At 39.5% G+C, this 15,578-nt stretch overlaps 1 protein-coding gene across 2 annotated transcripts in view; it reads left to right on the top strand.

Moving 5' to 3' along the window:
• ppp2r3b (protein phosphatase 2, regulatory subunit B'', beta) overlaps window positions 1–15,578 on the top strand; it is a 49,652-nt gene that overhangs the window by 28,543 nt on the left and 5,531 nt on the right. For both annotated transcript variants that reach the window (XM_057852193.1, XM_057852192.1), the window contains 9 exons: window positions 4,490–4,675; window positions 4,864–4,967; window positions 7,545–7,647; window positions 11,448–11,522; window positions 11,588–11,674; window positions 11,740–11,896; window positions 11,973–12,021; window positions 13,118–13,207; window positions 13,276–13,451. In XM_057852193.1, coding sequence (XP_057708176.1) covers window positions 4,490–4,675; window positions 4,864–4,967; window positions 7,545–7,647; window positions 11,448–11,522; window positions 11,588–11,674; window positions 11,740–11,896; window positions 11,973–12,021; window positions 13,118–13,207; window positions 13,276–13,451 — 1,027 coding nt within the window. The remainder of the gene's footprint in view (window positions 1–4,489; window positions 4,676–4,863; window positions 4,968–7,544; window positions 7,648–11,447; window positions 11,523–11,587; window positions 11,675–11,739; window positions 11,897–11,972; window positions 12,022–13,117; window positions 13,208–13,275; window positions 13,452–15,578) is intronic.

Raw genomic sequence — 15,578 nt, 5'->3', positions numbered from 1 at the left:
ACAATGACGGAAGGGGGAAAAAATAGGTAAGTGAACCCTCTGCCTAAGGAGACTTAAAGAGCAATTGAAACCAATTTTTACCAAACAATTTAAGTCAAGTGTGTGCCCAATCACTGATAAGTGGTTTAAAGCGGCCCTGACCACTATATAACGCACATTTGGTAAGAATTGTCCCGATGAGAAGCATTGTTTAATGTGCATCATGGCTCGGTCAAAAGAGCTGTCTGAAGACCTGCGATCAAAGATGGTTGATTTGTTTAAAGCTGGGAAAGATGCAAAACCATCTCTAACAGTCTGGATGTTCATCAATAGACAGAGAAGTTGTCTACAAATGGAGAGAGTTTGGCACTGTTGCTTCTCTCCCAAGGAGTGGCCGTCCACCAAAGATGACGCCAAGAGTTCAGCGCAGAATACTAAGAGAGGTAAAAAAGAACCCTATAGTGTCTGCTAAAAACTTACAGAAATCACTGGCACGGTCCAATATCTCTGTGCACACATCAACTATATGTAAAACTTTGGCCAAGAACGGTGTTCATGGGAGGAATCCACTCCTGTCTAAAAAAACATTGTTGCCCGTTTAATGTTAGCAGATACAGTAAGGCAGTTAGACACTCCACAGAGGTTTTGGCAAAATATTTTGTGGACTGATGAAACCAAAGTTGAATTGTTTGGGAGTAACACACAACGTCATGTGTGGAGGAAAAATGGAACAGCTCACCCACATCAACACCTCAACCCCACCGTGAAGCATGGTGGAGGTAGCATCATGATTTGGGGCTGTTTTGCTTCCTCAGGGCCTAGACAACTTGCAATAATTAATGGAAGCATGAATTCAAACGTTTATCAGGATGTTTTGCAGGAAAACCTGAGGTCGTCTGTCAGACAGTTGAAGGGGATGGATGCCGCAACAAGACAATGATCCAAAACACAGAAATAAATCAACTTCAGAATGGTTTCAAAAGAACAAAATACACATTCTGGAGTGACCAAGTCAAAAGTCCAGACTTGAACCCCATTGAGATGCTGTGGCATGACCTAAAGAGACCAATTCATGCCAGACATCCCAGGAATCTGTCTGAACTACAGCAGTTTTGGAGAGAAGAATGGGCCAAGATTAGTCCTGATCGATGTGCCAGACTGATCTGCTACAGGAAGCGTCTGGTTGAAGTTATTGCTGCCAGAGGAGGGGCCACAAAATATTAAATGTGATGGTTCACTTACTTATTTTCCCGCTTCTGTCATTGTTTGCATACTATCCTCATTAAAATATGAAAACCTGAAAATGTTTGGGTGGTTTTAGTTGAAGCATACACTGTTTTTTCATCAGTGTGATTTTGACAAAGATCAGATCACGTTTGTTGGTGATTTTATGCAGAAATGTGAGAAATTCCAAAAGGTTTGGATACTTTTTCATACCACTTTATGTTGTAAGTAACAATGAAGACAAAAAGGATGACTATTTTGTATTTCATTACAGCTTCGTGACTTATTTGTAGACAGCAGTTACAGTATGTTATAAGTCTCAGCTGATTTGGCTTGCCAACTGATGTTTTTGTTTTGATGTCTCTATTGGCTAAGAAGATTAGTCAGTCTGCCTGACTTGGAAACTAACACTGCATTTCACAACCCATACCATCTCAGGTTTAATCATAAAGACCAAGTAATGTCCCTTGTTATGATGCAATGCAGTTCTACACCATTGCACACCCCAGCCACAGTTAAGAAATGTCTGAAATTGAATTTTAGGCTGACTTTTCAACTAATGCTCCAATGAAAACAAATTGGAACACATAGGTAAGTTGAGTCATTTAAGGTTATAAACAAGCAGGTTAACAAAAATCAGTGAGAAGGATTCAGGTTGATCAAGTACATAAATTTTTTAACAGGCAGATGTTTTTACAGACACAGCCAAATAAGACGGGCAGCTAATTAAATGACGTGATAAACTCGTTTCTATCAGTGTAACATTCGTTCATTCCATATCTGTTTTCAAATCAGAAATAGGAAAACCAATGACAGCCTATTTTTAGCTGTTTTGATTTTGTTCTGAAATGAAAAATAGAATATGAGAAGAATGGAATTGTCATTGTATTTTTGTTCAATTCGTTTTTTGGTTTGTATCATTTTCAATGCGCCTAGAGCTGGGCGATATGGCCTTAAGTACTTATCACGGTAAATTGAGCGGACTTCCGGTGGACATTTCAAAATAAAAGCACGTCATGTTCAGATTTCTGGAGGCAATCGCATAAACTTCAGATTTTACACTAGGAATAAATTTAAATCTGATTGGCAATGATAATGTTATGTAATAAATGATAATAATTTGTCTTCAAATTTGTTAACATGCACACTTTGCAGGACAAGATGGTGGTCATTTTGGATCAAATCAACACTTTTATTGGGCTCTAATCGGCAGAATATAAAAATTACATTGGGTTTCTCACTTGTTTCGTCTTCTGCACTTAACTAGCTTTAAAATGACTCTTTATGCATTGTTTTTTTTTTTTAATATATATGTATTTGTAATTTTTAATATAGTTTGTATTTTATTTAAGAATAACAATTTATTGCGATAGACTTCACTATCAGTTGACTGGACACGGGGGCTTGGCGCCGATCCGTAGGGGGCCTATTTTCAAAAATTTCAAATTCAAGTATTTTCAAAACCAAAGCCGTTAGCGACCTAAAACCATAACAGGCACCTCTCTTAGGCATGTATGAGTCTCCATGAGCAGCAACATCAAAAAATTCAAAGTCGTTCCCAATAAAATCCTGGTTATTTTTCTATACAAGTGTAACAAAACTTAAATGGCTATAAAATTCTCAAATTTTACGATAGATGCACACAAATCACCAAATGCAGAGTTAATCACCTATATTTTCAGGATCAATAGCAATATTTAACATATGGCGGAAAACACAGACAAGACTGAAAAAGCAGTTTCTGCTCTTGCACTCCTTTTTAAAAGCTGTATTTTCAGCCAAAACAACTGTTGTGTTTGATAGAACAATATGTCTATATGCTGCCATAGCAATTCATGGCGGATTAAGCCCCCAAACTATTTTTAATTTGTCCGTTTTACCCTGGAAACCCTCGTTTACAGATGTCGTGCAACCGCTTTTGTTTCCACCTAGCCATAAAAAGAAGGTACGTAAGTAATCGTATTTATTATTTGAAATGTTTGTCATTTTTAGCTTAGAATCATAAATTGATGTCTAATATTTAGTTTTTTAAAAAAAAACAGCTTTATAAAATTATTCACTCGCATATTAAAAACATTTAAACAAATTACATCACAATGAAAAAATTGGCATCTGTAAAAAAGTCACGAATATCTACCTCATAACCATCCGTTTATTGTATCTTTTTCGTCACTGTCGCATTTTCCCCAATATTTTAGATGATAAATATTTGAGCCAAACAAAGAAAAATTGAAAAATACCATTTAAAAGGGTAAATATTACAAAGAAAAAATAAACAAAAACAAAAAAGAAAATCTCGACCACTCCTTAATGTCTGCAATTTAAGTGACCCTTGTTATATTACAATGTTTCACCTGTAAAATCTCCCAAAAATCCAGCTGTGGCCCTTCCTAGCTGTGTCTTGACACTCAGTGATACATGCTACATGGAGTTTTTTGATCAAAACAAGATAAGTACGCGATAATATCTTGTTAAAGTCACGGCGTCTGTAATTCTGCTCTCGTGTGCTCTCACCTCCGGATAGTGTTTTGCTGTTTAAAAAAATTAGAAGGAAAAAAAAGCGTGTAGCTGCCAAATGGTCAACACGAATATGGCAAAATAATGCTCTACCACACGGCGAAGTCGTAAACAGCGAGAGACTCAGTGGAGGAGGGCAGCTGCAGTTGTTGTCCAGCTAACGTGCAGCTAATGTGTATGAGGAGCGCTTTTTACATGCCCACCCATGATCAAACGTAAGTAGTCCTTTAGTTAAAGAAAGTTTGATGTGTTTACTTTGTAATCGCTCTATTTGCGGTTATTTTTAACTCAAAGTTGCAATTTCTGATCGGCCGGGAAATTTGACAGAATGTGAACAAAACTACTGTGACAAAAAATAGATGCAACGAATTATTCTGACCAGCAGGTGGGAGCAGTGCCCCGCAAATGATCAACTGCTTTCCTATACTAGTGTGTAACATCACTGTAAACTGTAAAGCCAGCACAATAGATATTATCGGTCCTATTAATAATGTTATTGGATTTATTGGGATGATGTCATAATTCCTATTATCGGACCAATAATTATCGTGCACCAGTAAAATATAGCGATCGCTTCCACACACATCCAAGCGGTCCATTTCATTCAGGAGCATAAAATACCGCGTGTATTATGAAATAAACATGCTTTTTCGTGTCACAAGCACTTTCATTTCAACACTGGTGCAAACATATTCCAAAACGTGAATATTTAGGACTGTCAGTACTGTGTGGGTCGACCTGGTGGTAAACGTGTGTGTTTTTGCATCAGGCGCAGGTGAAGACAGAGGAGCCCGTCAGCCGCGCGCTGAGCGAAAGCATTCCAAAGTTCTACTTCCCGCAAGGTCGGCCACAAGCCAACGTTAACATCGATGGTCTCATTTCCAAAATTGAGGCGACGTTCTGCCAATTCCCCAATGAAAGGGCCACCATTGAGGACATGGGGCAGGTTGCCAAGGTGAGAAAGTGATTTGCAGCGTGCCACCCAGTCAATTGATTTACACGTTGACTGTTTCAAGGCAAAAATATATGAGCCAATTCTGCATGCGGTTTGAGGGAAACCACAGTGTTTCCTCTGGGAAGTCATCAAAAGTTGCAGTTTGGCTGTTGAAATGTTCCTAATAACTGTAACGTGTGTCTACTTAGGCCTGCGAGTGTCCACTCTACTGGAAGATGCCATTGTTCTGCTTAGCTGGGGGCGACAGGACCGGCTTCGTGTCCGTGCACAAGTTCGTGGCCATGTGGCGCAAGTAAGAGAATGGCTCTTTTGTCGACGAATTCAGCTGGGGTGACTCGCGCACGCGCTCGTACAACGCCGCCTGTTTCAGCTGCTATTTCCTTGGCCTCGGTAAACAGAAATGATGGGTGGCAAAGGCCTCGCAAACATTTGCACTCTGAGCAAAAACGGCAAGAAAAACATAGCTTTTATAAATTGTCGTAGGTTTGTGTTGTTTTTTGCAATTTTGAAATAGCCACATGTAATTACAATTAGCGTAGACCGCCTGGAACTATTGAATTGCTGAAATATTAAAGAGGAAGTTCAGAATTTTTGACATTAGGCTTAATCTTCGAGTTAGCTGGGGTTTAGTTAGTCAGTGGAGTTGGTTTCAACAAAACCCGCGCAGTTATTTGTTAGTTTCAGGGCTCCGGAGTGGCTAAACTAGCGCGTGTCAATGGTGCTAGCTAGCATGCCAATCAAAAAACAACATAGGCACACATGAGAATCACCTATGACCCATAAAATCAATAGTGTTGGCTATGTTTTCGGGATAAAGCTACTAAAACTTATAATTGTATGTCAAAAAATTGTAGTATGAACAGCAACATTTGTAATCCAGCAGCTCTGCAGGGAACAGGCTGTCTAGGCAAGCAGGGCGGAGTGATATTACATCGTGTTTTTTTTTTCACCACTTATTTTTTGTCGTAGTCAGCAGAAAGTAACCACAGTTTATTATTGTTCTTCGTTCTTTATAGGGAATTTGTGGAAACTTGCCTTTTTCCATTTATTCTGTTTCCACAGCCTCGAAATCAGTGCTTCTCAATTATTTTCTGTTAAGCTCCTCACCAGGAAGACGTAAACAATTCGCGCCGTTTCACATTTTTGCATAAAATTACCATCAAATGCAATCATCTGCTTTAACCAAAACCACCAGACATTTATGTTTTAATATTTGAATGAGGATAGCATGCAAACAATGACAGAAGGGGGAAACATAAGTAAGTGAACCCTAACATTTAATATTTTGTGACCCCCCCTTTGGCAGCAATAACTTCAACCAGACGCTTCCTGTAGCTGCAGATCAGTCTGGCACATCGATCAGGACTAATCTTGGCCCATTCTTCTCTACAAAACTGCTGTAGTTCAGTCAGATTCCTGGGATGTCTGGCATGAATCGATGTCTTTAGGTCATGCCACAGCATCTCAATGGGGTTCAAGTCAGGACTTTTGACTTGGCCACTCCAGAACGTGTATTTTGAAACCCTTCTGAAGTTGATTTACTTCCAACCATTTTTAGCTTCAACTGTCTGATAGACGGCCTCAGGTTTTCCTCCAAAACATCCTGATAAACCTTTGAATTAATTCCTCCATTAATGATTGCAAGTTGTCCAGGCCCTGAGGTAGCAAAACAGCCCCAAATCATGATGCTTCCTCCACCATGCTTCACTGTGGGGATGAGGTGTTGATGTTGATGAGCTGTTCCATTTTTCCTCCACACATGACGTTGTGTGTTACTCCCAAACAATGGAAATTTGGTTTCATCAGTACACAAAATATTTTGCCAAAACTCCTGTGGACTGTCCAAGTGCGTTTTTGCCAACATTAAACGAGCAACAATGTGTTTTTTTTTTTTTTTTAGACAGCAGTGGCTTCCTCCATGGAGTCCTCCCATGAGCAACACTATTGGCCATTGTTTTATATATAGTTGATGTGTGCACAGAGATATTGGACTGTGCCAGTGATTTCTGTAAGTCTTTAGCAGAGCCTCTAGGGTTCTTTTTAACCTCTCTGAGTATTCTGCGCTGAACTCTTGGTGTGATCTTTGGTGGACGGCCACTCCTTGGGAGAGAAGCAACAGTGCCAAACTCTCTCCATTTGTAGACAACTTCTCTGACTGTCAATTTGGACAAAATGGTTTCAATTGCTCTTTAAGTCTCGTTTGGTAAAGGGTTCACTTACTTATTTTTCCCCCTTCTGTCATTGTTTGCATTCTATCCTCATTAAAATATGAAAACCTATAAATGTTTGGGTGGTTTTAGTTCAAGCAGACTGTTTTTTCATCCGTGTGATTTTGACAAAGATCAGAGCATGCGCCACTATTTGAAAAGTACTGCTATAAATGCACATTTTACCATGTTGCCGTCCTTTATACCCTGCTACGTGTAGACATGGCCTAAACCTCGAAGAGCACATATTGTGCATTATTTTAGTATTTCCTATACCATTTGCCTTATCGTGGCCCCCTTCCGATACTAGTATCAGTATCAGTGCTAACATTAAAAACAGCAAAGGTCTAGCTCACACTTTATACATTACTATATGTGATACTGTTGTACACTGTGTGCATGCTCGCGTGTTAAGCATTCAAGAAGATGGACAGGCCTGACCTTTGACTACAATTGAGCTGTTCCTGGATGAGAGGCCACAGCAGATGCTTACCTTTCCCCCCCAACTCTCAACACTGATAATTACCCACAAGCCATCCAGAATCCTAATTTCCGAATGTATTAGAGCTGATCTCCACTCATAATTGGATACAACAAAACAGGTAAAAAGAAGGAATAACCTTGCCGCCATCTGTTCTCTCTTTCTGTTCCCCCCCACGCAGGACGCTGCAGACCTGTCACGATGCCGCCGCCAAGTTTGTGCACCTCTTGGCCAAACCTGGCTGTAATTACCTGGAACAAGACGACTTTATTCCTTTCCTGCAGGTACTGGCAAGGCCGCACACGCGCTCGCCGACCGGCCGCTTTGGCTCACCTTGTTTCACGCACACTGGCGTAATTCATAGGCACTCGCCGGTCACTTAATTGGGAACACCTGCTTGTTTTTAACTTGTGATTGACACTGTCGGTAAAGTATTATTTCAACCAGAAGTAGGAAGAGTGCTAAAATTTTCTACACAAGTGAATGATTTGTACTGCACGTATAAGGAGTGCTTGCATCAAAGGCTAAGCATAATTTGTTTTTGTTTGTCAGAATGTTTTTTTTTTTAAAATAGTGTTACTACTAGTAGGAGTACGACTAGTAGCCAATACTAAATACTGATTACCTAATTTTAGTGCCGTATTATATCGGGGAGTATTTTGAAATTGCATGCCAATGCTGTAAAATATGTACTTTTTCAAGATCTGGTTTCTAACTGCTGGGTGCCCTACCCAAGATGGCTGCCACCTACTCACCACGCTTCCGTTAAAAAAAAAAAAATCAATGAATTTGTGTAGATGTCCAATCCAATTGAAGCAGGAGTGTAGCAGGGAAGGAATTTTCATTCATGATGGCAACTTAAAAAATTGTGATTGGGGACAAAGTATGGAGACTGGCCTTTACCATAGACTTCATAGTGATATGGACGATTAGTTACATATTATTAGTTATAACTCAGTTACCTGAATGTAAGAGTAATTAGTTACTTGGCAAAGTAATTGGTGTTACCTTTCATGTTTTTCTTTTCATTCAAAAAAAACCAAAAAAAAAGCCAACGCTCTCCGGTAAGGCGGCGAAGGAAGTCCGTCAGCGGGTCACGTACGGATCGCCTAGCTTTGTTTTTTTTTTTTATTATTATTGACACGGCCACGTTGTGTTGAAGAAACGTATGCGGCGACCTTTACGGTACGTGACATCACCATTTTGTTTCGGTAATACTTCACTCTGATCGGCCAAATGATTTCATCTATTAAATTCTGCTTTTTTCACTCTTCATAAAGCACAGAATTTAGTTTCTTGAACTCATTTGAGTCAAAGTTTATTGCAACTCGGACCATAACAAACGTAACAACACAGACTTCCTGTGTGTGTCCGTCAACTATATCTGTCCCTCGGGAAACTCAAACCCAAATAACAATAGTTCCTATTGTTACTGTCGTGTCGACAGCGATGAGCTCTCTCAGATTTCCGACTTACGTTCTCACTTTCATTTTACCGTATCAATCCATGGAAGAAACATTTATTCATCATGATGAAACGAGCAAGTTATACAGCAGCCTTTAAAAGAAAAGTAACATCTGTTTTGTTTTCTCCTAGATTCTGGTAAGTTGGAGAAGTTGTCAAATCATATTATTACCGTAAATATTGTCAGCTTATGGTAATGTTTTGAACTACCAATATGCTATGCTTGTGCTGTGTTTCACCAGTCAGTAAAATGGCATTTGTGTATCTGTACACGAGCTCTGTTTTCTTGTATTCTTCTATTTATTGGTGCTAAAATTAGGGTGCGCGTTATAAACGGGTACAATAATTTTCCCTAGATTTTACAAGTAAATTTGGGGTGCGCATTATAAACGGGTGCGCCCTATATTCAGAAAATTATGGTATTATAACTCGTACTAACATTTATCGTTTCAGAACTGCATGTCTTTCTATCCATGGTACCCTTTAATAATTTCACAGGATGGGGATCGTAGGATGCCCCGGAGAATCAGTAGTCGCCCCCCAGGCCCAAACTATGCAAAATAAATAAACAAACAAAACTGCAACCTTTAGTCCGTAAAAAACATTGTTTGCATTCCATAAATGTTGTTTCTTTGTCACATACCGACACATGGCATCAAAATATTAGCAACAACAGCTCTCAGTAATTCTTGTTACCTCTGACAGGGTCCAATTTTGTCTTATTGAATGAGTGTGCCTAGTGATATGGACATGTTTGCATCCTACCATTAAAATTAACTTTGAAGAATATTTCACCATAGTGTTTAAGCACTTTTTACACTATCTATAATTCATTCTGGTGGCACACTTGCTTTAATTTGTAGGCTTGCGGGCCTTGTGACTGTTGTGATGAATGAGAGACCAATTGCTGTGGAGTAGATGCGACTGTCCCCGCCTGTTTCCCCACCCCTACTACTCGTGATTTATGTGTTTCTCGATGATTTGAATTCTCACAGTGGAAGTCAAATGAGGCCCGGAAATAAGGCCTTTTAATTCCAGCACTCATGTCAACATATAGGAATGAGGGTACCCACAAAATTGTTTCTTAGCTGCCGTTGACGGCAGTAGACGTCCAATTCATTTTGACTCGGAGCCTCCCGGTCAAAATGAAATTGCCTTTAATCTACTTCAGTCCCACTTTATTCAGTTTTTACACTAGGAGTGGGAACATCTTGTTACCTCACGATACGATTTGCGATATAAAGCTCACGATAACGATGATCTGATGATATGGCGATACAACGATTATCGATACATTGGTCAGGAAATCATTCTAGGATATTCTACAAACAACTAATAAACAGAAAAATAAGCTTATGCTGCGAATTGGAATTAGTTTATCACTGGTAGACGTCCAATCCATTTGAACTGGGAGGGTGGCAGCGAATGAACATTTGTTCATTCGCTGCCACCCTCCCAGTTCAAACGGATTGGACATCTAGGGCTGTCATCGGCAGCCAATGCCAGGCAATGACGTCATTTTGGGCCATTTAATGTCATTTACCTGTTGATTTTCAGTTACCTCCTGTTGATTTTGAGGTATTTTATGGGTCACTTCCTTTTTATTTTGAGTTACAGAACAGGAAGTGACCTGGGAATCACCCGAATGAATAGGCAGTGACTCAAACAACAGGAAATGATCCCTAAATGAGCAGCAAGTTACCTGTAAATGCCCCGAAAATCGGACAGAATGACTGCGAGTGCTCTGGTTTCGAATTAGTGCTGCAACGATTAATCAATTAACTCGAGTATTCGATTAGAAAAAAATAAATAAAATTTTGCTGCTTCTAGTATTCTTTTAAGTAAAATGGCGTAATGGTTTGTTTTTTAAAGTGTTTGCATTTATTTTTATTGATTTGGGTGGATACACGGCCCTCTAGTCTACCTCATTTCACATGGCTGAATCCATCTGCTCCCTGTTAAGACCAGCATAAATTTTTGTTTGAGCTAATGATTTTTTTTTGAATGTATTCGTTATTTAGTTTAAAGGTATATTTAGCCATTTTTTGTGGGAATATGTGTCTGAGTCGTTTGTTAAGAGCATTGTAAAAAAGCTTTAGCATTTTATAGCATTTAAGCTAGCGGACTTTTGCTATGTAAGTTAGCCAATTGTTCTTTTGTTGTACATAGATCCTCTTTTTTTTTTTATATATACCGTGTGAGGCTCAGCTCAGGTACTTTAATTCTTTATTTTCCTTATCCGATTACTTGATTATTTGAACTAAATAGTTCATCAATTAATCCACTACTAAAATGATCGATAGCTGCAGCCCTGCAGAATGAACGAACGTTCCCAGTCGAAATGGATTGGGCGTCGAGTACCATCATTGGCAGCTTTAGAGTTACCTGCGACACTATTATGGTGGAAGAGTTTGGTAGTAACTTGTTGGTCCCTTTTTTTTTTTTTAAACATTGCCACCTTTTTAAAACGATATCTCGATTCTTGGCAGGAGCATATCGATAACCTTTTGGGATACACAGTATCACGATATATGACCATTTCGATATTTTGCCACACCCCTCGTTTACACAACACTGTTGCAGACTTACAGTACGTACAACTCCAAATATTGTCTTTCAGGACGTGGTCAACACTCACTCGGGGCTGGCCTTCCTAAAGGAGGCATCGGACTTTCACTCCAGATACATCACCACGGTCAGTACGTCGAAATGTGCACGTGGCCTCGTTTGGTCTGCGATGTCACATTTTCATGCCGACAGGTGATCCAAAGGATATTTTACACGGTCAACCGCTCTTGGAACGGAAAAATAACTTGCAACGAGCTACGGAAAAGTAACTTTCTTCAGGTAGGTCGACACTTGAATAAGGAATTCTACCTATCGGTTTTGGTTGAATGTTTCTACTGTGTCAGAACGTGGCGCTGCTGGAGCAAGAAGAAGACGTGAACCAGTTGACGGAGTTCTTCTCCTACGAGCACTTTTACGTGATCTATTGCAAATTTTGGGAGCTGGATACTGATCACGATCTCTACATTGACCACAAAGATTTGGCACAGCACAATGACCAAGGTCCTTGTGCCACATGTAAAGTAGATATCATCCAACATAATCATGTCTGCTGACTTTTTAATTTTTTTTTCTTTAGCCATCTCCCAAAAGATGATCGATAGAATATTCTCAGGAACAGTGACAAGGTAAGACTCACTTCTACCAAAAATACTTGCCCCAATTTTCTTTCTTACTTCCTGTTCCTGTTCTACGCTTCCTGCGCCAAAATAACAACCTGCATCACAAAACAAAAGTCAACATAAAAAAATAGAAATTAAAAAAAAAATGTTTTAAACACGACGAGACTCCTGTGTCGTGAAGTCGAAATCGCGCAAGTCGGGTCCGTCGAAACCTGGGGACTATCTATCTACCTGAGTGATTTCTTCAAACTATATAGAACTACAATTTCATTCCACAAGAGCAATAAATGCATTTAAAAATAAAACAGCTATAAAAAATAAAAAAGCTAAGTACACAAAATTAGTTTAATAGTTGTTAACTCTTCCACAGTTTGATTTTTTTGCAAAGCTTTAACACAATTTTGACAATAAAACATTTAACAAAACATTTTAAATGTCTAGTCGAATTGATATGTAAATTTAGTAGATCAAATTAACATTACTTGCTTGCAAAAGTCAGCTAGCTTAAATGCTATAACATGCGAATTTGACAGTTTTCTTAACAAATTTTTCAAAACATTTATTCCTGCCCAAAATCGCTAAATATACCTCTAAACTAAATTACGCATGCATAAACAAACATTAGCTCAAACAAAAATTTACTTAAGCTTTATGTTGTCCTTAACAGAGAGCAGTTGCTCTTCAGCCAGACAAGTTATGTCATATTCAGTTGCCACCAGAGGGCAGTGTATCCTCCTAAATCAATCAAACTAAATACTGTACACTTTTGCAACACCACTCAAATGAAATGATTCACCGAAGCAACAAAATGGAATTTGAAGCTTTTTTTCTAATCGAATTACTTGATATAATCGATTAATCATAGCAGCACGAAAGAAACATTAAAGATGTTGCTTTTTAAGGTGATAAATAATTTAATTAGATCACAAGACAAACATTGCTTGCTTGTGTCATGCCATGTAAAATGTAAAAACAAGCAATTAATGGCATAATGTGAATTGATTGATGATCATGATATTACCTAAAATTGACCACATTAAAACCATGAAATGGATGATGATCATGATAAGTTGATGATAAAGTGGATTGTTGTGGCCTTCAGGGACCGGCACGTTTTGAAGGACGGCCGCTTGAGTTACGCCGACTTTGTATGGTTTCTCATCTCTGAGGAGGACAAGAAGACAGACACCAGGTATGTTGTCGCCAGGCAACATGAGCAGGGGAAAGTGCCCGACTTAACCCGGGTCTGCCGACTTCCAGTATAGAATACTGGTTCCGCTGCATGGACCTGGACGGCGACGGCGTGCTGAGCATGTACGAGATGGAGTACTTCTACGAGGAGCAGTGTCAGAAGCTGGAGCGCATGGCCATCGAGCCTCTGCCCTTCGAGGACTGCCTCTGCCAGATGCTCGACCTGGTCAAGCCTCGGGTCCAAGGTCAGTTGGGACGTGCCCGGTTTGCGTGTCTGCTTGCATTTTTTTTTTTTTTTTTTTTTTAATAATTTTGTGGCCTTCAACCTAATTCTCAATATGACTGATAGTAGTCTTACACAGACTCATAGTACCTGTACACTTAGGTATACGTACTGGTACTACAAGTACATGGACTTGTACTACCAGTTATTGTAGTAGCCGTTCACTCAATTATACTTACTTGTAGTACTAGTACACGAAAATACACGTACTCATAGTGCTGTTACATGCAAGTACCCAGACTCGTAGTACCGGTACACACGCCCGTAGTGCTGCTACACAAATTCGTAATACATGTGCACGACGCATGTGGCTGTCAATTGCATGAAACAGGACATTTAAAAATCTTCACATTGGTCCTATTAACTCGTTCACTCCCAGCCGTTTTTACCGGTGCAACCCCCTTTGCTCCCAGCCGTTTTACTGGATTTTGACTGATTTTGCAAGGCCCACAAAAAAATCTTGTTCTATTGACTCTCTTCTTTCAGCAGGAAAAAAAAGTTAGTTCATATCTTTTTCCATTTTTTAGAAATCATCATTAGAAAATAGCTTAGTTTGAGCAATTTCCTAATTTCTGATGAAAAAACAGAGAAATTGAGCTTTTTGTGAAAGCATACATTTTAATCATAACTTTGACTTTAACACAGCTATTTTTTGCTTGAGTTACATCCCAAACATCTGAATAATATTTTCCTTACAAAATAACATAAAATAGAGCTTTTGATAGCAAAGTAACAATTTATTTACACATAACTAATTGAGAGATGACACTGTTGTGACCGCGACAGCCGGGTAAACTTTTCCCTCATCGCCGCCTGTCTCATAAAGATTACCGTCATTTTCGGACTATAAGCTGCTACTTTTTCCCTTCATTTTGAATCCTGTGGCCTATTGTCCAGTGCGGCTTATTTTTTCATTTATTTGCGTTAGTAAGTAACCCTACTAGTATATTTGACAGCAGCGTTATAAGATCGTCATAATTATTACATGACACTTATCTTAGGCAGTACTGACTGCTTATGACAGATGTCATGAAGTGTCCTCTGGCAAATTAAATCACTAACTACATTTATGTCGAGCTCGGTTCTTTTACATCCCTTCAAAAGTGAGACAGTTTGCCCGATAACACTAAATGACATGTTATAAGCATACATGAAAGCTCATAACAGTGTCATGTCATAACTACGATTGTCTAATGACAGTCTTATGGCGCCACTGTCAAATAAAGTGTTACCAAATATTATAACTAGCAATTAATGAAACAACTGGAACAGTAACTGAAGAAATAATTAGCACAGAACATGAATTTTGATTGATATTTACATCTTTAGCGCTGCAATGCATGCTAGGAGGCATGTTGGATGACAACAGTGTTGACAGCAGGTGGCAGCAGAGGTTGACTGTCTCCCCAATTGGAGCAGTGATGGCCAAATGAAATTTCTTGGCGCAATGAAGCTTTGCAGCCAATTGGTTCAAAGCTTCATGGTGGTCCGTTTGGTGTTATGACAGTTGTATGATGCCACTGTCAAATAGTGTATCTTTCGGTGTAAATATCCCATAATGCAGTGAGGACAGCTGCAGTTTATAGTCCTGTGTGGCTTATTTATAAACAAATGTCGAATTGTTGTCAAATTTGGTGGGTTGGTCAGGTCCGCCTTATAGTGCGAAAATTACGGTAATTTTTTTTTATCTCTGTGGGCTCTGCTAACGAACAGTACGGACTCAGTGGCATCGTCCGCTGCACTGGTGGTCCAGGTCGTTCTGCTCGGTTGTCCAGCGCCTGGCATCCCGGGCGTCCTCTCAGTTGTTCCGCTCGGTCGTCCGCCACCTGGCATCCTTCCACCGGCGTGCCAACCGTGCGGCCAGGGCGTTCGGTGCCGTTGAATCGGGTTGCGGGTCTTACCAAATGCGCTACTGCCCTGTGCCCAGTGGCCAGTTTTATTGCTTTAAAATGGATTTTCAGCTTTGTGCTTTGGAGCTAAATTGAATCAGAATCCAAGAATGTCTCGGGAAAAAAAAAAAAAAAACATAATAGACTTATAAATACGTCTTTGGGACACTGAAACAATTAAAAATAGAACTTATTTATAC

Source organism: Corythoichthys intestinalis, chromosome 12 (genome assembly GCF_030265065.1).
Source record: "Corythoichthys intestinalis isolate RoL2023-P3 chromosome 12, ASM3026506v1, whole genome shotgun sequence".
Taxonomy (NCBI): domain Eukaryota; kingdom Metazoa; phylum Chordata; class Actinopteri; order Syngnathiformes; family Syngnathidae; genus Corythoichthys; species Corythoichthys intestinalis.
This window is presented reverse-complemented; position numbering and strand designations above follow the sequence as displayed.